Raw genomic sequence first — 21,770 nt, 5'->3', positions numbered from 1 at the left:
GACCTATTTAAGAGCTGGCTAGCAGAGGGGAAGGATCTCTTCTGGAGATCACCTCTCTTGGTGTCTTCTGGTGAGCTCAGCTGAAGGGTAAGCTCTTCCACTTATTCTCTTTTGTGATCGTTGTCTACTTTGCCTAATTCTCTTGATTTTATTGTGATTGTAACATCTTGATATCTATTGATTATACGCAATTATATTGTGATTATAACATGTTGATTATACACACCTGTAACTTAGATCCACCAGTGGCCATGTCAATCTATTGGTGCTGGCAGTGGGTGAATTATGACCTGGGTAAGAAAGATTTTTTTTGCCTGTCTGGAAGAGCAGGTGCCAGCCATTAGAAAGGAGTGATTTGGTGTCCCTGTCCTCTGTTTTTGGTAAAGGATAGTGAGGGTTGTGTCAGTGACAGGCCCGTGGAAGATCTGGGAACAGGCTTCGGGCACGGTGCTTCACCAAGCCTTATGACAGTATGCAGGCTGCAGCTTTTCAGAAGCTTTTAACTGGGCCAAATGTAGGTGGATTTGCATGAAGGAGGGAAAAAGACTATTCCTGAGAGGAAAACACTCCTTTCTTTGCCATGGGAAATGTCAAGTACTTGTTTCAGATCATAGGCATGCTAGAGAACTAAAAAAAAATAAAGTTCTCAGTAAATTAAAAGTTGCCGAACAACTACATATCCCTGATCTTAGTCAGTCAGTGTGAGAAATATTAATCTGTTAATTGTAATTGCAAGGAACATTGCCACATAGACTGCTACAATTCACGTATTAACATCAGATATTACTATCATTTGAGCACGTAAAGAGGTTTGCAACTTTCCATTTTGAAGAGTTTACAACTCTCTGCTTCCTTTGGCTGTATCTTGTTTCTTAACAGCATGGAGTAAAGTACCTTAATGCTTTTCAGAATTAGGTTTGGTTCAATGTAATCATGCATGAAATACCACGTTAATTCTTTCTTTAAATAAAAAGGCAGGGTGTTGTGGTTTGTTTGGTTTGGTTTTTTACCTTCCATGCACAGTCAAGCAGGTCTCTGCTGCTTCTCATTGTTTGATTTCTTCAGGTCCCTTCTTATTTTTCTGAAATAAAATACATTTTTACAGCAATGGATAATTCAGACACTGTGCAAACATGCTTGTGGGTATGTTCTCTGCTCCAGAGAGCTTATTGACAGAGGAGCATCTTCTGCTGGAAATTGAGCATCATGGGAGGAATGGTGTTACGGCTGTTATGTTATGTTTTGTTGTCCCCTCTGAGTGGCAGCCATGTGGGCTGACCGGGCAAACAAGTTCTAGTACTGCTTCTGCTGGTTGCAGTCACCAAAGGCTTGGTTACGTTGATGTTTGTAAATTGTGTTTGAACAGTTGGTGTGATGTGCATGAGAACAGGTGTTTCCACAGATACCTACCCAGCTGTCTGTCACCATTGTGGTAGCAGAAAAGAATGTGGTCAGGAGGATGTGTTTGGCTGTTTGTTAGATGGAGTCCGTGTACCTCTTTGCTGTGGTATTTGCACGCTTACCAACACAAGGTCACAGTTCAGCACAGAAGAAAATATGTCTTTTGGGCATTCTAGGAATTGCTATTTGGCTTGCTTCCAATATCCAGCAGTTTAAGTTAACGTATATTCCATGAGACCTATAAAAATGGCAAAGTGTCTATATTTTGTAAATACTCGTGCTTTTTTTTTTTTGTCAGTAAGGGATGTTACTAGAGTTCAGATCACTTTCAAATCATTTTTGCTGCTCAGAGTGGCTGCTCAGAAGTGGTGTAAATGTATTTCATCTTACAAACAGCTAGTGCTAAATCTCAACTTTGTTTGGACCTTGACAAGGAGTAACTCACTGTTTTATTTCTGTAGCAGATAATAAGAAATGAACTGCTGTATTGCACAAGGATGTTTTAGAGAATGGATTTGCCACTTGCTCATAGTTGCAATTAAGTATTCTTTTCTTTGTGTGGGCCCTGCACCTTAGGTAGCACATTTTTGGGGAAGAGCCAAATTTCTGAGTGCTGTCTGTCAGCTCCCTAGCCACATGCACAGGAAGAAGAGAGCCACCTCCTAGAACTGCCTTATTCTTCTCACATACAAGGGAGGAAGAGGGGTTTTGAGAAGAAAGAAGTGACTGCTTCCTCTGTGCCGCTGTGAGCTCGCTGTCATCTCCATAATGTTCATTCACAATAATCTCCACTTCAGGAATTCTTCATTAATCTCTTTTTAGCCTGAATAACTGAAATACATTTTAAAATATGTAGTCTGGAAAATATGCTATATATTTATCCTCTCTGTCCAGGAACCCAGCGGTAACCACACTCCTCCTCAGTTGTCTCCATCACTCAGCCAAAGCACTTTCACTACTGGTGGCTCCCTGGACGTTCCCCACATTATCATGCAGGGTGATGCAAGGAGAAGAAGAAATGAAAACTATTTTGATGACATTCCCCGGTCGAAGCTGGAGAGGCAGATGGCACAGGTAGGATTATAACCATGCCATTAAAGGGATGCTCTTTGTTACCCTTGGTTACAGAGCTAATTCTAACCATAGCTATTGGTCTTCCATATATTAAAGCTATTTGTTAACCATGAAGACTGACAATTTTTCTAAGCTGTGTGTTCCAGTTCTATTTCAAATCACGTAAGTTGGTATGCTGTTTCTCCTGAGAGGAAGAATTTTGTGGGTGTTTAGGTGCCTCTCGGCTGAGATGAAGGTGCCTGCTGCACACCAGAACATGCAGACTCCCACTGTCACTGCCTCTGCCTCTGGCTTCTGCAGGGAAGTGTGGATTCTTCTATTTTTGAGCAATACACATAAAAATAAGTTGGCCAAATTTCACTGGCCAAAATTCAGGATGGATGATTTTGGTGATTATCACATTTATTAAAGGAAAGGGTTGGCATTCTGCTAACCTTTGTGATCTGAAGACATATCTGAGTATTTAAGAAAATATTTTATTTTTTAACAGCTCACATGAGCTTCACAGCAACACTAAATTGAGTTGGTTGTTAAATTAAATTCTTCGTGAAAGAAAGTCTAAAATAGACTCCATCTCTAAATTTCTTCACCCAACTGCAATATGAGTATATGTTGACCAGAGTGATGCCCTGTACTGCTCTTATGGTCAGTAAAGTTGAGCTTTGGCACCTCATCAGCAAAAACAGCTGAGCTGTTTTTGAGAGCACATACAATGCATGCAGTGCACTGCAGTGCGAGTTGGGCCTACTTTGGATCTACCATCAGAAGCAGCTGTGCAGCCCATGCAGCTCACAGTGTGGCTCATCCCAACACAGAGCAGAATGCAGCAGGATGCTGCCTTCAGCCCTGCCTAAGCCTTCCCAGCAGTTGTCAGGCACAGCCCAAAATAGAGCTTTAAAATCCAGCCTGGAAATGGCAACCGCTATGCAAATAACTGTATTATGGTGAACATAATGAACAAAAGGCTGCAGTCTCTGAGTTAATTGCATGAACAAGAAAAGGTAATTAAATAAACAAGCCAAACAAGGTGCTGCTGTTACCTGGGAACACAGAAACAAATTGAATTCCGTTTGTTCAGAGGACATTTCTAGGGAAGTGAAATTGCATTTGATAGGGTGGGGCTCTTTCCTTGCCTTTTCAGATCACCTCATTTTCTGCTATATAATGCTATTGCACAGAATTAAGGGGAAAGTTGCCTGGTGAATGAGCTCATTTTCAAATCAAAGTCCACTGGGCTTTTGTGGCAAAAACAAGGCTGAGCTGAAGCTTGGCAAGGAAAAGCCCACTTCTTGCTGTGAACTTCTTACTCTTTGAAGGTTATGAAACTGAGAATTAAGTAACCACTTGCTCATGGCTGAGTAGACTGGGTCATCTACTTAGTTTATTTTATCACTTAGTTTACAAATCCCTATTCTCACTTCCTCTCTTAGTAACTATCATTGGAGAAGAAAAAAGCCATTGTAGCAATTCTTCCTCTCTACTTTTCACTCTTTTCTCTTCCTGTTTGAAGTGCTGATATTCCCAAGAGGTATGACACACTCTCATATGTATGGCACCTGGAGATTTGCTTCGGGTGGTTGAAATTGCTTTTCCAATACTGCAATATGTTACCTAGCCAATGAGAGAAAAATTGGAGCAGTACTACTTGTGCCACTCCAAATTACTTAAAACTAATTAAATGCTTTTTCTTTTTTTTTTTTTTTTTTTTTTTTTTTTTTTTGGTTGGGGGGAAGAGGACAAAGTGGGGAAAGGGGCAGTTTGTAACCACTGCATGACTTACTTCCGTGCCTTCTAACTTTTACTGTGGAATATAACAGTTATCCTTTGGGACTCCAAAGGGGGAAATGGATTCACTGAAATCTGTAAGACAATATTTTCCATCAGAACTGCAGTCTGTTTGGAGTCTTTCTCAGCTCCGCCCCCAAATTCTGCACTCCTGATGTATGCGTAATTCCCTTTGACTTTAATGGGAAAGTCAGTAACTCCCTCTGGTGATCCTTCTCACTAAATTGGACTCACCCCATTAAGAGGCTAATCAGGGATTTTTTTTCAACCATTTCCCAAAAATAGATTTTTTTTTTTTTTTTGCAATATGTTAAATGGTACTCTGTGAGAATTAACCATATTTCCTTCAAATTTTTCCCCCAAAACCCCTTTGAAGCCAAAGGTATGATAATTACTTCTGGAGAATAAAGGATATCCATTTCATTGATATGAGCATTCCGATCCGTGTTTTATCTCACAAGTTGCTCCTTGCAGTTTGGAGGTTCCTTGACTTATGTCTGATCGACGTCAACTTCTGAGGCTGATACCAATCCTGCTTGTCAGAAAGAATGCTTCTCACAAACAGAATGATCTAGAGTGATTTTTGGAAGTGCTTTGAGCATATCATTTGTCTTAACCGCTTCTTTGCTGAGCTGTTTGCATGGTGCTGTATGAGTCTGCATGTGTACTGAATGCCATGGTAAACATACGTGCATAAAGTTCTCTTTGAAGTTGTGATTTTTTTTTTTTTTTTTGGAAGGGTTTTAGGTGTCTAATGAGATTGATGGATATTTTACAGCCTTGAAGAGAAAGACAAACACATGAATGAGAGCTTTTTCATGGTATTACTTTCATGGACTTTTTAATTTCAGAATATGTTAGGATAAGGCCATTTAAAATGTAAAATCTGAAGAGGATATTTCGAGAAAATGATGAGATCTAAAGTTGGCATCTTTACCATGGCCTGTGTTTTCACTAATGTTTTATGAGGGAAACAAGCGTGTAGATCTTTGCATCAGCTATGAACCAGTGTTTGTTGAAACAATGAGCACATCAGTAAATCTGTATTCCTTTGATCTGCTAAATGGGTTTAAACAATTCTCCAAATCGTAATCAAATCTGTTTGTAAGTAATACAAGACTTTATTTCCTGGAGGAAGCACTGACTTAAATTTACTTAATGTGGGTGGTTTTGTCTTAAGGCCAGTATGTACCCTCATTCACACAGTTCCCCAGCAGACTGTAAGTGACCCAAGAGGGAAAGTCCTAATATGAACAGTGAGGAACAACAGCTGTGGAAGTCACTGACATCTGATTGGATAAATGAGGACAGCCAAGAAGGTAGGAGAGAAGATAGTGAGATGGTTTGCTTTCAGAAAAAGGGGGGGGAAAAAAAATCCAGAAAGGGTTTAGTAGTCTGAGTCATCTTTGACTGTGGATGTTGAGTTCTGAGCCTACAAGTTGTACATTAATGTGAACAAATTAATGTAGTTTGAAATAGCTGAGATTGCCCAGACCTTTAAAATAGAAGTGAAATCATGCAGGCAAAGCCTAAGGGCTTTGGATCTGAAATCAATAGGAGGATCCCTACTGAAGGCTCTTAATTTACCCCTGAGATCACAGGGGGAAAAAAAGACTATTTGTGGTGAAGAGCTCTGGAGGTTATAACATCAAGAGTGTCCTGCCCATGGCAGGCAGAAGGAGATGTAGGGTGCACCTCTGCACATTGCTCATTGGCAGCTGATGGCATGACTGAGCAGGATCCCACAGTGGGTTCAGGGCTCTCTGGTACTGGTGCATATTGTCCCCAAAGGTGAACGCACCATGTACCCTGAGGTGTGAATGTTTATTGTTCTGGGAGGTAATGGGTGCCCCTCTGAAGCTCTCGGGAAGCTCTGTGTTGTGTCTGCCTTTGGGGAGAAAAAAAAAAAAGTGTAGTGAGTCAGGTTAAGCTTCTTGGTTGGGTAAACCATACAGTGTCACCCCAATGGGATGCAGTGGGAAGAAGGGAATCCTTTAGATCGGAGAGTTAGAAACATTGTTCACAAATCCTGGCAAGATATGTTAGTTCCCAGAGATACGGAACCCAAATTTTTAAAGCCTTCCCGGGTACATTGGTTCCCATTGTTTGAGGGCTTTTGTTTTTCTGTTCTCCAAAGCACAAGATAACCAATGTGTGATTTCATTGTAATGACTGGGTAGTAAGTTTGAAATGAAGCTTCCTCCACTATTGGGATTATGCTTTGTAACATTGTTTTGTAAATTATAGTAGTTCTCTAAAGGATTAGGAGGGATAGGTAGGAGCTAGTTATTTAAATGGAGATGCTTTATCTATAGCAGAGGAAAAGTGGAATAAAAAAGAAGAGACAAAATTAATGAAGACATGTTTACATGAAAATAGTGGAAAAAATAGTTCTGCTTTCTGAAACTATACTTTCAACTCAGTAATATCTTCCAAATATCTCATGGATACTGGTGCATTCATTTCTCCAGTGCACTGTGGGGCTACATGATTTAAAATTGTTTTCCATTTTAAAGCTAAGAAAGTTGAGGTATAGGGATGTTGCAGCTTGGCGGACAAGATAAAACTGTTGTCTGATAGGATCTGTTTTCAGGTGGTAGTTGTAGTGAGTTTTTTGTTTGGCACACTTTGTGGGTTTGTTGTTTGTTTTATTTTTTTATTATTTTCAACCATGGTATGGCATTTTTTATTTGCTTATTTCCTGCATCTTCTTCTGTCTCCTTTCCTGCTTTAGAAGGATTTAAAGATTATGATGAACGGAGGAAAATATGCCCAAGAGAAAAATGATGTGTAAAATGAGATTATCTAAGAAGACATGAAGAATGAATTTTATGAATGGTTGAAATTACTGGTGAAATAACAGATTTCTTTACTAGTGGATTTAAGAAACAGTAAACACAAAAGTATGAATGCCTAAGTTATTTCATTCTGTGCTTACTTCTCATGTGTTCTTAATTCTGCTTTTCAAATAAGCAACAACAACAAAAAAGATTGTGCACACTCTGAGGATGAACAAACACCATCTTAAAGAAAAGTGTATAAAATCCTAACAGGATGTTCTGTCATTCGTATTTTCAGGTGCATCTTCTTTTTAAATGTAGAAAGATGACTTGTCTATGAAGACCTTCAATTTAACATCAAAATAAAAATACTTAAATGATTTTCTATTTTTGGGGTGTTGTATAGGTTCTACTGAAATTTGTCTTTTTAATTCAGATACAGATGTTATAGAATAACACCATAGGTTACTAAGTCTTGAACCATAAATTTGAACAAACCTGCATCTGTAAAACAGAATCACAGAATGGCCAGGGTTGGAAGGGACCTCAAGGATCATGAATCTCCAACCCCCCTGCCACATGCAGGGCCACCCTTGAGTATTTTGTATTTAGTGAACAAGGAAACTGATAAAGACATGAAAAATGTAAGCAATTTCTGTCTGAACAAAAAGATTCATATTTTTCAAAACGGCTACAGAAGCTAGCATTTTAGAACTAAAGCTGTGGGATGTGGATTATACCTACATGCTGCTTCAGCATATGGAATTAAGGAAGTTGTTTCTATATTTGGTACTAATGATCCAAACTAATGCCATAAATACTATATCAAGATGGGGACAGATGTTCTTTATTAATTTACTGTTTTTCACACTCAGTCATGTGAGCTAGGGGCTCTGCATTGGAAAGATTATATGAAAAATGGAGGAGAATTATATGAAAAATGGAAAAGGTGAGGTAGCTTCTACTGACAAAGAGACTATATTCTTGATGAAAAGCTGAATATTTCAGAGACAAAGCTGAATTTTAGAATCTAGCATTTACATTTTTAGCTCCTGTGAAAGAACTTATTCTGAGAGTTTGAGAGGTTCTTCTGAAAGAGCTCAGCTTGCTGCTTTTTTGTCTTGGTTTTAGTTTTGCTAAAATGTAGATACTTCTGCCTTATGTTCACGTCTGAAGCTACGCATTTTATTTCTATGCTTGTCCAGAAGTTTGCCTCCTGTATGCAACACGAAAGGGCTGGGCAGCACTTGTAGCTGGCAGCACCAGCAGAAGGGAAGTCATGAATGGGTGAGGGCCTGGCCTCTCACCATGAACCACCGGGCCAGTAGAATGGCTGTAGAGCTGAGGGTGTTTATTTCTTGCTCTAATAAGAACTGATATTTCTAATTTCTGCTCCACCTATTACAGAATTGCCAATGTCAGATTTCACTCTCCATCTCTCAAGATCTTGTTTCCACTGGAGGATCTGTGATTGTCCCGTTGATAAGACAAGTTCTCCTGAGGGCTCTGGGAATGTTCAGGGAAGCAACATTTATTGGTACTGCACAAGTGCTCTCCCACAGTCCTGAAATATTTGGAGTGACAATTACAAAAGGGGTCAGACAGTCTCATTCATCACATTTCATTTGTTTCTTTCAGCTATTGCACCCTCAAAGATTGTTTGCCATACCAAGAATGATTTTCTAGGGTTTGATCCCAAATTCTCTTCATTTCTGGAGTGAGACTAAGTTATAGTTAGTGAGATAATTTGCAACAAGGATGCCCCTAGGTTTCCCATTGCCTTTCTCCAGGAGCCCCCTTGCCTTCCCCTAAGTTACCCCTTGCCTTAAGTTATGATGTCCCACTCTTCTCAGACTGGCTCTGGGATGAGGAGACACTTTGGGGCTGGTATTCATATAACCATGCCCATGGCTTTGTGTTTTCTAGACTTCTATTTTATTATTGTTAATCTCTCTTGGATTCTTTCAGTTTGCTTCCATCTTCCATGAAGTAAGATTGGTTGATACTCCAGATGATACCTCACTGGTGGCTGTGTATGGCCCAGAAATTCTTTCCCATTAATTGCAATATGCTACTTATATTAAATACATCCTTTTGTTAAATAGGACAGGCGAGTTCCATTATGGGCTACCTGGACGGTTGGTAGGCTGGAGCTCTTGCCTTGTGAAGAGAGGCTGGAGGAACAGGGATGGCTGGACAAGAGATGACATAGGTACAAAAAATGGAAAGAACAGAGGCTTAGGTTGGGTGTCCAGGGAAAATTCCTCCCCATGGGAATTTGGGACAGCAAGGGGATAAGTTGCTCATAGAGGCTGAGTAGTTTTTGTCCCTGGAGATTTTCAAGACCTGGCAGGATGAAACCCTTAGCAACCTGATCTCATCTCACAGCTACTCAAGTTTTGAGCTGAGGTTTTAATGTAAGCTTCCTCAGCTTCATTCCAATCCCCATTATTCTGTGTTTTATTTGCTTATTCATTTGCAAAACTTATATTTCACTTGTGGTGTCCTCTTCCATTAAACACTGCTATTTTATTTGTCTATTTAATCTCAACTTACAAAGGAATACTCTTGCTAAATTTTATCTGACCAGTTTCTGCAGTTGGTCAAATCCATTTTCTATTCATACCTGATTCTGGAATGTCCTTGAATTCTGAATTCTCTCCAGAAGATCTGCGTGATGTAGATCATTGTGGATGCTCTCAACACGTTCCCATCAAGTTGTGCTTAAATACTAATAATTATTCTCTAAATGTGTATTTCAATTTCTTGTGCAATCACTGCATTTTGATTCAAGCTAGTTTGTGTACAAGGAATGGTCTCATCAAGTCACCCAAGTCCTGCTGCGCTTCTCCTTTCTGCTGCTGATTTAGTAGGCCAGTTTTCCAACAAAGGAAGAAAATTTGATCTGAGATGATTCATAATGAACAATTTAATCACAAACATCTTGAATTTTCTTGCCTCGTGGAAGCTCTGGTAGGTAACGTGTCGCAGGCAAGATGACACTTTTCTATTAGCTTCAGTTTTATACATGCGTAAATTAATATATAGAAAGCTAGGTACAGAATGCACACATCCATGCAAACATTCCCGAGTGTTTATTTTACATGTCCAGGAGCAATGTCATGTTTCAAGGGGCATGAGAACAAGGACACATCTGGTGACCGGATTTTTAAACAATTTTGCTGGCCCCTGCCTTTAGGCTGACAATAACTTCCCAAATCTTTCTTTTCTCCCCACCTAAATATTTCTTTAGCTCTTCCTTTGTTGTTTCAAGTATTTTCCATGACTTTTTGAAGATAATTGCTCCTAGTTTAGGCAAATCTTCAACATCTCCTTGAGTGCCACCGAGTTGACCAATGCTGAATATGTCAGGGCTGCCTTCTACCCAGCTCCTTTTCCTTCTGAATATGAATTCCAGGTTTAATTTTCTGTTGCTTTCCTTCTTTCTTCTCTTTATAAATAGTACCCTTTCCATTAACAGTCTTGCTGCCTGTGATCACTTTCAGTAATTTATGTCTTCAGATTATCAGCAAAGTCATCCTTTTCATTAGAGATGGAGCTTAAGCTAACTTCTTGGGTAATTTTGTTCACTTTACAATGCATTAAGTTACCTCCTTCACAGTCAGCAACATTGAAGACCAATATATGCCCTGTCCTACGTTTTTTTCCAGTAAATCTTTGAGTAATTAGAAAGAGTTGAAGCAGATGGGAATGCAGAAACAATTTGTGAAGTGACTGGCTACTAATTTCACTGCAGGTGTCTGAGATAGTTAGGCCCTGTTGACTTCTCTCACAGATGAAGTTAGCAGGAACAGTGTATGTAAATGTGTTGTCTTGAAATCGTGGATGTTAAGTTATATAAACAGAAGTGAAAATGTCCATAAAATAACTCATGTAAAAGATAGTCATAAAGTGAGTCAGAGATTATGTCAGAACTGACTACTGGGGAAGTAAGGGAGATAAGCAAGCGGAGAGCAGGACATGGAGCCTCATCTCCTCCCTCTACCACTGTTAGCCAGCCCCTACGTCATGAGTAGCGCGTGGTACTGTGAAATCTGTTCCCTTTCTTTCCCTTCCTGTCCATCAGAGTTGTGTCCTACAGTGACTAGATGGAAATCTTTTATGTATGGAGCACCTACAGCTTTACAAGGGAATACAGTATCACAAAAGTGTAGTATCGTAGTATATCACATTCTTGTTTGAGTGTTGTTCTTCCCAAGTGATAAATGCATACAAATAAGATAAATGCATGCTTGATACTAATCATACTAATCAGCTGCTTTTTGTTGCTGTTGTTTGCTATGTTCCTTAGGAAAATGTTATTTCACAAGCCTACTGTGAGAAAGGTACTGGGTGCCCAAATGTATTTCCGATTATTATGGTGGAAGTGCATGCATGGATTTAGTTATTTTCCTTCTTTTTGAGGGCATATCTTTTGGGAACTGAAATTTGGGTGTGTTTGAACTGCAATCCCAACCCTCCTTCCTACTGCCTATTTCTTGTCCTCAGATGCTCACTTAACCTTTCTCCTTTTTGTGGTTTCTTCCACTTCAGCACAGGGGTATGCAACTTTCAGTACTTCTCAGGGGGATTTCATCGTTCATTAAAAAAATTCAGCACTTTGAAGACATAAAATATGCATATAGGAAATGCTAAATATTTTTACAGTGGTGCAAGGAAAAGGTTGGTTTCTGAATTTGAATTCATTACCTTCTGTAAAATTAATGTTCCTTTTGTATGGCATATCAGTACCTTTGCCATTCAAACATTAATGAGTGCAGAACTGAGTAATGACTTTTGCACGGCTGTACTTCCAACTGGCCATTCATACATTCAAGAGACATTCACATTATCATTTGCTGCTGGTCCTCTTTTAATAAATCAAGTCACCTCTACTTAAAGGCAATTTAAATCCTACATCCTCCAAACCATTAGTTCTGGAGGTAAGAAGCAGAGACCGGGACCCAGAACTTGTCTCTTGCAGGTGAGTGCTTCAAACTGACTTTATGCACTCTTCTTTCTCCAAGGACTTAAGGAAGACTTCCCTTCATTTATAATAGGGGTTGAAGGCAGCCTGTCTTCTGCTGCTTTAACCCAGGGAGGAGGAAGGTGATACACGTAGGTGTGAATTCCCTTGGCTGGAGCACAGCATCAGATTCAGAGCTGCCAGCTCTTGGAGTGAGTGCACAATCCCACAGGCCTCTCTTTGGGATGGGAGGAACAGGGTGGACAGCACGGCATGTGTAAGAAAGGATTGATTCCCTGCCTTGTTTAAAGTGTGGCAACTTAAAGCTTGCATATGCACTTACTGCAGCATCATGTTACCTATTCCTGAGTTAGCACGAAGGCAGCTGTAGCTGTATTGTGTATTTATTTATACCAGCCTCTGGCAGGAGGCACCAGGCACTCCTAAGGGCAGGTCCTCAGCAGAGGCAGAACTGGAGGATAACCTCAAGGTAGTGAGAACTGGCTGTACAATACAACATCCTGGCAACCCTTTGCCACCACCCTCAGTGCTGGAGAGAAATGAAATGTCTATTAGTTTGCAGTGCCGACCTGAATTCCTTACCACTTTCAGGACCTCAGATAGTGCATCCAAACAGCACTGAAGGATGTTTTCTTGACTGCCAGGTGCTTGGGGATGCTGCACCTGGCATGGAAATGCCTTTACTTTTACTCTGTTCTTGAAAAGCTGAGGCGTAACCTCTGATAGGCATCACAGTGATGGGCGTGGATGGAGCACCCAGAAGTAAGTTGACATGCTTGACACAGAGGAGGAGAAAAAGACAACTAGTGCCAAGTGGTGAAATATCTTAATAGTGTGCAACAGGAGTAGCTGGAGGGGTGGGTGCTGCTGACCCTGCACAGTAAACACCTGTGCATCACAGGGGTGGTCTGACTGCAATGTAGCAAGTTGCAGAGGGTGAGGCAGTGGGTAGTAAACCAAAGACAAAGTCTTAATTAACTAATTTAGTTAATTAATGCTGTTAAAACATAGAACTTTGCTTGTCACTGAGCAAAAGCAAGGAACTTCAAAAACAAGATAGAGAAGAAAAAATTAACTGAATATGGGAAAATTTAAAAATTATTGAAGCTGGGAAAAGGATGTGTGTGCATGCACTTGAAATCATGAAATAAGGAATGATAACAACATTAGGCAGCCACCAGCCTGTCTGGTAGTTCAGTCATCTGTCTAAAGGGTGCCAGTCTGCCCGGTGCTGACCAGAGCTGGTGGCCCAGTCTGCCGCCAGCCAGGCAGCCAGGTTTCAGGCTGCTAAAGGTAAGATCAAGAGCCCTATTTCTGAGTGGAATTGCATTTTCAAGGGTTATCTGTTCTGAGCATTGATGCTGAATTCCTGCTGCTGCCAAGGACCAGCAGTGCACACTCTGCTGCTGTTAAATTACTGATATATTAATCGCTAGATATTCTGGATGCTGCAGTTGAATTTTTCATGCATCTCTACTGCCTTTTGTTGCTGCCTGCCTGAGATACTGCGGGCAGTTGCTTTGTTTTAGTTGCCTGGCTACTGTAAAATGTTGTCTTAGCTTTTGCTGAGGTGCCACAGATGCTTTCTTGATGACTGTCCAAACAAGGAAATATTTAACGGATGCTGGTGAACACTGCACTTGCCTATCTCTGTTGCTTTTGTTAGAGATGCTGCGGTATGCTTACTTTGCTTGGCCTACTACATGCTATCTATAAAACAACATAGAAGGTGGAAAGAAACTTTTTTATTGCAAAGTGGAGCCATGGTCAATACCAAAGGTAATATTATCTGTATCTCTATATGCAAAGGAAATGTTGCTGGAAGGAGATGGTGGCTGACTGCTTCACTCCATTGCAATTCTTTTCTGATAATTATTACAAAGAAAACTAATCTTTCCTGTTGACTATATTGCACTGTTTTTCCCTTCCTCTATTGTGAAAGTCTCCAGCAGAGTGAGATTCAAATATTGAAGCTTAATTAGGGGTGTTGTCTTCAAACTTCCTCCCTGCTGAAAGCTGAAAGTAACCAATATTTCTTCTACTCTCTGCGTTTTCTGCTTGTGCCTGCATAACTTTATCTCTTTACATCACCAGTACTTGTGACTAAACTGTTTTCTTGTACTCACAGTTTGAAGCCTCTTCTAACATCACTGGATAAGCTATGTTTCCTTCCAGTCATCCAAAAATATTCTATCAGCAAATAAAAAAAAAAAAAAAAAATTTAACAGCTGTTTTACTTCCTTCTTTAATGTTATTGCAAGCCTTTTCTTAATTATTCCTGCCTTTTGGCAGTTGCGGTGCATTAATATTTACAAGATGAGATGTAGTTTTCTGTTTATATTAGCAGTCCTCTGTCTGTGAGATCTGGACCAACCAGAATGCAGGATATCCTTTCTCATCGATCCATCAGGTTCATAATGTAAGATACAGTGATAAATGGCTATGTTGTCACTCTATGGATGTACAGTCTGTCGCCGTGCTGTTCTCCTCGGGTGTCATGTTGTTGGAATTACAAAAAAAGTTTGTAACCTGTCCACTCTCCTTTGGGACTCTGTGTGCACGCATCGTGTATCGTGCCGTGTGGTCAGCGTATGTGGGCTGTATGATGCGCATACAGGACGTGGAGGTGCCAGCAGACGTCTTGCTCGGTGGGAGCTTTGATTTCTGTTCTTGGTGTTGTTGTTTGCTCACTTCTTCAAAGCACGAAACAGTGTAAACAGCTCAGTTTGCACAGTTTCAGCCCCACAGTGTGTTGTGCTGCCCTTTCTGTCTTAATCTATAGGCTTTGCCCAGCTGAGGAACGTGCTGTGTTTGCAAAGGCAGTAAGGCACCTTTTGGAAATCAGAGGTAGCATAGGCAGTGCTCTGAATTTTCATAACTTCTGTGACAAAGCCTCACATGCTGTGCAAGTGAAAGCAGAGTTGGTTATTTCTGTACTGCAGTGTGGTGAGCACAAGAGTCAGGAGTTCAGACTTGGCCAAGCACAGCTGTTCTGAGGTTCATAGAATCATAGAATGGCTTAGGTTGGAGGGGACTTTAAATATCATCAAGTTCCAACTCTCCACTGTGGGCAGGGCTGCCCCCCACCAGCTCAGGCTGCCCTGGGCCCCATCCAGCCTGGCCTTGGGTGCCAACAGGGATGGGGAGCCCACAGCTCTCTGGGCAGCCTGTGCCGGTACCTCACTGCCCTGCAAGTAAAGAATTTCTTCCTAACATCTAACCTAAATCTCCCCTCTTCTAGTTTAAAGTGATTCCCCCTTGTCCTGTTACTATTAGGCTGTGTAAAAGTTGGTTCCCCTCCTGCTTTTAAGCTACTTTCATGTCCTGGAAGGCCACAGTGAGGTCTCCCTGGAGGAGGGAGGACCTATAGATGTTTCTGTTATATAACTGCCTTCTTTCAGTATTTCTGGCAGGGAGGAGCCATTTTGGCTACTGAGCTTTCGTCTTTCAAAACATAAGTACACCATGAGCCCATTTCCATATTTTCAAAAAATAAATATAAAAACAACTAAGAGAATAATAAGGAAATAATTAGGATTTGACTGGCCTGCAGAACATTTAAAATTCTTACAGAGCGAAAAGTATTAATTTTTCAGCAAAAAGCAGAGTATCTGTGTGCTCCCATGTACTGTTGTCATGGTAACTGATGCATGTTCCCATAACTAGTCATGAAGCCTCAACAGGTGAAGAGTTACAAGATGTAGGCCTTGATAAAAACGAATATGTTCATGCCGTTAAAAAACAGGCATGCTTTTCCAGAGCAGGGATGTTTTTTAACTCATCATTTTAATATAAAGATGAGGCAGGAGTTAGATTTTATAGAAGTTAGTGAGATTTGACTACCTCTGATCCAGGTGCCTTTAATGCAAGTCAAATATGGTTCTCAGGGAATGAGATGAACTAAAATAATCTGTGCCACACTTGTAAAAATGGCCGAATAGTACTAATCTACTTCTGCAGTTCATTTGACATCAAGTATCTAACCCTTCCAAGAGCCCTGAAGTGCACATTCACCCATTTTCTGGGTAACGAAGCACTGCAAGGGCATGAGAGATTGGTCTTCAAGTCCGTACCCTTTGTGGTAAAAATTTGTCACTGTAAAAGCATTGGAACTCATCCATTCCGGCACCTTGTTTGAAACAGCTTTGAGATGTAAATTCTTTACCTGCAAAACGTGGAACAAAACATCTTTTTTCTCAAGGTGACTGAGGCCAGAGAGAGGAAAGACACTGGCTAGAGATCCTGGGAGGCAGGAACACCAGAGCACAGGCAGCACAACGAAAACCATGTGAGGAATTGCACAGCTGTCTGACGAGCTGTGAAGTGAGATGAGGAATAAATTATCTCCTGCCTTTCTACTTTTCAAACAGATTAAAAAAAATCTCCATACCTATATTGTCTCATAAAAAATGCATAAGCTTAAACTTTTGATTATTTATTATAATTGCAAATTAAATATTCAAACAAGACAATCCATATCCTATAAGTATTTTGAAAAACTAAATTAAATATCATAATCAGTCCTGCAAAGTCATTTACAAATGTTTCCACAGTGCTTGAAAATGTTCGAGTGCTTATTAAAGGCCTGAATCTCAGTGCGTCAACCATGAGCTGTTTGACACCAGCTCCTCAGATTTGCAATTAGTTGTAATTCATATTTTTCTGCCCCCGGACTTCATCTCAGCTCTTCTCTAGGTCAAAGATCTTCTTGCACCTTTGTATTTTAACTGAAGTTAATTGCCATCATGACACAATCATAATCATCCTAAGTCTCAGAGTTTTAGTATCTGACTTTTGTGAGTGAGCTGAAGAACTTCTTTTTCTAATAGAGGTTTTCGGTTTTTAAGCCCAGATGAGATTTTGAAAAGTATTTCAGCTGCCTTAATGCTGTTTAAATGTTTTTCTTCCCCTTCATTTAAAAAAATATTTTTTTAAAAGGAAATCAGATGGGGAACATCTAATCGGAATATATAATAGAAATTATACTTCTAATGATGTTTGGCTTTGGAGAGTATCTTGTTGTAACTCAAACTAAGATCTGAATACAAGCAACAATACAGTTTAAAAACTTAAGAATCTTGAAAACAAGAACTTTGAAAACAAATAAAGGAAAATGAGACCAGAAGCTGCTTCTATTGAATATAAAAACTTGTTTCATGTAGTTACAAAAGAAGTTTTTCTGACTGTGTATGACTCTTCATCCTGCTACATAGAATCATAGAATAGCCTGGGTTGAAAAGGACCACAGCGATCATCTAGTTTCAACCCCCCTGCTATGTGCAGGGTCACCAACCACCAGACCAGGCTGCCCAGAATCATCTCCTACATCCATCTTAATAACCTATACCTGTGATATTTATGTAGTTGTCCCTAGTAGCTGCTCTCTCTGCAAACTGTACAGGAGTACATGAATGTTCTTCAGCTGCAGACATCTGTCAGGAACAGCAGAAATTCACTCTCTTTGCCTTCCCTAAATCTCAGCAATATTGTGCATCTAGATCATCCAGAGACACATATGGTAACTGTACTGATTTTGTTTTGTCTAGTATAAAAGGAGGAAATATTTGGATGGCTGTATGTATTTATAGAGTAGTTAATGGATACAAATGTACAGTTTCCTCACAGGCCTTCTCCAAGTGTGTCATACACTGGTGTTAACAGCCTGATGAAAGATTATTTTTTGTTTCCTCATGATTATTGCTTCCTAGTTCCTGTATTAAATTGAACCAGTATGAGAGATAGTCAGTTCCTCTTGTCACCACACTTTATCTATAGATGGAAAGAACACAGTTCTCCGTGCATTCGCTCCCTTATGTATGAAAGATATTAAAACTGTAAAATGATGCATTCATTTTACTCCTTATGTACCCTTCTTAATTCATCAGGAGCATCCATTTTCTGTACATGAGGACAGGCACAAGCAGTCTAGCGCAATAAAAGGTTTTGGAGCACTACCCCATGTCCCTTATTCTGTAGATATCCTGCTCCTCCCTGACTGTCATCTCTGGGCTTCCTCAGTGGAATGACAGATGGTCAAAAGATGTACTTTTATCGTTTCTCTCCTGAGTTCACTCCTGTTCCATTGTTATAACCTTTTGCTATTTGGTTAGAATGTACCTCCCGAGATCTGTTTCCTTACACAAAAAATGCAGGAATATGTTTTCATTGGGGAAAGGAAAAAAAAAAGTGTTTCCTTAGTTAGGCCTTGAACACTTCATTACAAACAGTTCAGCTTGCTGTGGGAAGTTGTGATGGATGTAGTCCACCTTCTCTTGTAGCCAAATGCAATCTACTTACAATGGTGCAGGCCTTTACCCCTTGTAATATGTTTGAAACCATATTTTATAAAGAAGCTGCTGCTTAAAGAAATCAAATTCTCAATTCAGATTAAATATGACAAAGGGTTTTATAATTTAGTGGTCAGAAAGATTCATTTGAATGGATACAGAATGCCAAAACTGAAGCAATTACTATTGCTTCCCTTTTGAGGTTCAAGTAATAGCCCATACCAAATGAACAACTTAACTAGGCAAAAAAGAAATTGTAATGCTGTATAATTTGTAGATGTACTAATAGTGTCAACATCAAGTAAGTTCAACTTGTTTTATGATGCTCACTTACTTGAAGTTTCCATAGGGTAATATTGATGTTTCCAGATTTATCTCTTGCTTTTCATTGGAGAGTTGTGCAAATGTGTGTCATTTCATTATTTTGTGACACCTAAAAATGATGTACTCGTTTTGTTTACTCTGTCTTGATTTAATTAGTAGGATGTGATGGTTTGCCAGACTTTTGAATGTCTTCAGTAAGATTTTTTTCATGTGTTTTGATGCTTGAACAACTTCTTGATGTAGAAGTCTTAACTTCTAGCTATAGTCTGTGTGAAATGATGATATCAGTTTCAACACATTGTAACAACATTACATGCACAGAAAATAATACATATATATATGCAGGTAAAGAAAGAAGTAGGATAATCCAAGTTGAAATAGTCATCTTGAAGAAGGTAAAATAGTTAGAATAGAGAGAGAAGAAGAAAGGGAGGAAGAAGGATAAGGTGCACAAAACACAGAGAGAAGAGAAAGGGAATTCTGAGACAGACCAGACTGGGCAAAACAGGGAGAAGTGGGGCTGGTGGCAGAGGTAAGAGGTGTTCAGAAGAGGAGGAAGCCCACATCTATGGGATTGTAGATGAAAGTAGCCTCAAAGGGTTCAAAGAGCCCAAATGGCAGTCCATATCCAGTAAAATCATGTCTGAAATATTCAGTGGCAGGTGAGGCCCAGACCAGCTCTGCTATGCTGTGGGGATTCCTGTACAGCTGCCTGCGTTGAAAGGGAGGGTGCCCTCCAAAAGGTTTTGGCAACAAACTACAGTCCTACCCAGTTCCAGGAAGACAATCACACGTCTCAATGAGAGTGATGGTGTGAAAGGGCTAGAAAGTTAGCAACTCTACAAAGAGACATCAAGAGAAGGTGATCAAAGTAAATATTCATAAAGAGATTAAAGAATGGCTCGTGTCTGAGTCGTATATACTACGTCTGCAGATTAAAGGAAAGTCTGTTATTTAGCCGTTTAGGAAAGTTAGTTATCAGTTATATATGCTGGATAATGGAAGAATTTTTCTTGTAAAGCAAAGAACAGAATTTATGAATGGCACTTTTGTGCACCTAATTATTTTTTTCAAGCGCTCTCATCCTCATGCACATATTGTAAACAATTATTTTTAAGGAAGATTTTACTCTAAATGTAAATAGATTTAATTATCATTGAACATGCCAGTAGGTGAGTTGAATTATAAATTAAATTATGAAAATTCTGTAACTAAACTAAGTGAATGCAACTTCTACATGGCTCTATATGGATAAAAAAACTTTGGTGTTAATTGGTCACAACAACGGAGAGCTACTTTATAGTGAATTTGACTGCAATTTTTTTTATATCTTGAACAACTGTGATTTTCAGACGGGAGACTGGGGAGAGCCTTCAATTACCTTACGACCTCCAAATGAAGCCACAGCATCAACACCTGTACAATATTGGCAACATCATCCAGAGAAACTCATCTTCCAGTCATGCGATTATAAAGCATTTGTAAGTATTTATAAATTCAGTGGTTTGATTTGGAGTAAATCTTAGATTTTGATAACTTCTTTTTCATTTATACTATTTTATCAATCACTTTAAATGAAACAAAATACTTCCTCTGAAATACTGTATATATATGTATAAATAAGAAACAAGCATGCACAGTACATTTTGCTATGAATTTGGTGATGCATATGTCAGCCCACGTAGCAATAGTGATAGAGAAATGACACTATCAGTAAGTGTCTAAGTGTTGTAGAAATGACAGTGAGAGCAAGCGCCCCTACTCATCTTCCTTCACAAATGCCTGTCTAGTGTTTATATGACAAATAGTAAAACAACGTAATATTGGGATCCTTATGTCTAATTTAATGTTCATTGCACGTTGTTTGAAATAAGTACTGCCTTGCCTGAATTTTATACACTTATTTTTGGGAATTGGAGCTGGGGAAGATGGAGGTCATGGTCCTTGAAGCAGTGCTTTCCATCCATGGGATGAGGGGACATTCAAACATCACATAAATTGATGATGGCTTGAAGTAGCAGTAGCAGTCAGTTCCTTCGGGGCAGGGAGCATTTATTTTTATGTCCCAGTAGCTGTAACTCATTCCCACTTCCCATCTCTGGAGAAACGGAGCTTCTCTTCACAGCTAAAGATGATTAGTGTTCTCTGGCTGTTACACGTGCTTGTGAAAGAGGGAAAGGTCTTCTGAAGTACAAAAAAATGTATCAGGTTTTTTGTTTTTTAAATGAAAAACGTGTTTCTAAAACCTTGAGTTTGCAGTGTTAATTTGTAGAAGCTCATGCTTCTACAAATCTCAAGACATTCCTCAGCCAACCTATTTAAACTCTTACGTTCCTGCTTTTGGCTTTGCTGGAAAGCACCAGTAAAGTTGCTGAATAGGGTCTTTCATTGTGTTCTACGACACTGCATTCTCTTGAGAGGTGGGCATCTAATGAAGTAAGCCAACATTTCAAAAAGAAGAACGGCTCAGTAGTTCTAGTGCTTTTAGTAGGAGCTAACCATTTGTCCTGGATATGGGTTTTAGATCCTCTTCACTTGAAGGGACTTGGATCCAGGGTTCTTTTTAGAATAATGCTCTCTCTGACAGACAGTAAGGCATTTCTGGGGAGAGCTGGGGCTACTGAAACTGTTTTAAAGCATATCCAGAAATAGAGAAATTAGAGACTAAGTAAGCACAAGTGACACACAGCCTGGATCCCTCTGAGGAGGGGCAGAAGGGGTGCTACAGACTATCTAAAGCACATCTGTATCTTCCATTTGGCCTTCATGGGGTAGAAATTGCCATGAATGCAGTAACCATCCATGGTCAGTAACTGGAACCTCTCACCTTTCCCAGCAAGTCATGTTCTTAGGCTTGCTCTCTTGCTCTGCAGCATGTCAAATTGAAAAGGAAGCTTAATGACTTCAAGTTTTTTTTCAAATAATTTTCGTAGTTATTGAATAAGTTTAGCTGAAGAGTACCTCTTATCTCATTACTTGATCCAATAAGTTCATGATTGGATGTAATCTTTGCACTAGGTTGAAAGGCATATGAGTCACTGAAGAAAGTTGAGATTAGAAGGAAAGAAGTAATATCACAATATCCAAGATAGTGGCGTTGAAGGAGACATTTTCTTTCCTAAGGACCATGCA

General features: G+C 39.7%; 1 protein-coding gene across 16 annotated transcripts in view; it reads left to right on the top strand.

Moving 5' to 3' along the window:
• ANKS1B (ankyrin repeat and sterile alpha motif domain containing 1B) overlaps window positions 1-21,770 on the top strand; it is a 193,859-nt gene that overhangs the window by 142,108 nt on the left and 29,981 nt on the right. For 4 of the 16 annotated variants that reach the window (XM_042816014.1, XM_042816013.1, XM_042816023.1 and 1 more), the window contains 2 exons: window positions 2,296-2,475; window positions 19,991-20,119. In XM_042816014.1, coding sequence (XP_042671948.1) covers window positions 2,296-2,475; window positions 19,991-20,119 — 309 coding nt within the window. Of the gene's footprint in view, window positions 1-2,295; window positions 2,476-14,371; window positions 14,447-19,990; window positions 20,120-21,770 lie in introns of all 16 variants that reach the window. The other 12 variants (XM_042816022.1, XM_042816021.1, XM_042816019.1 and 9 more) reach the window with 5 other exon arrangements.

The sequence above is a fragment of the Centrocercus urophasianus genome, unplaced genomic scaffold (assembly GCF_019232065.1).
Source record: "Centrocercus urophasianus isolate 14NV4802_14NV808 unplaced genomic scaffold, USGS_Curo_1.0 seq_15, whole genome shotgun sequence".
NCBI classification, from domain to species: domain Eukaryota; kingdom Metazoa; phylum Chordata; class Aves; order Galliformes; family Phasianidae; genus Centrocercus; species Centrocercus urophasianus.
Note: the sequence above shows the minus strand (reverse complement) of the source record. Positions and strands in the feature narration are given on the sequence as shown.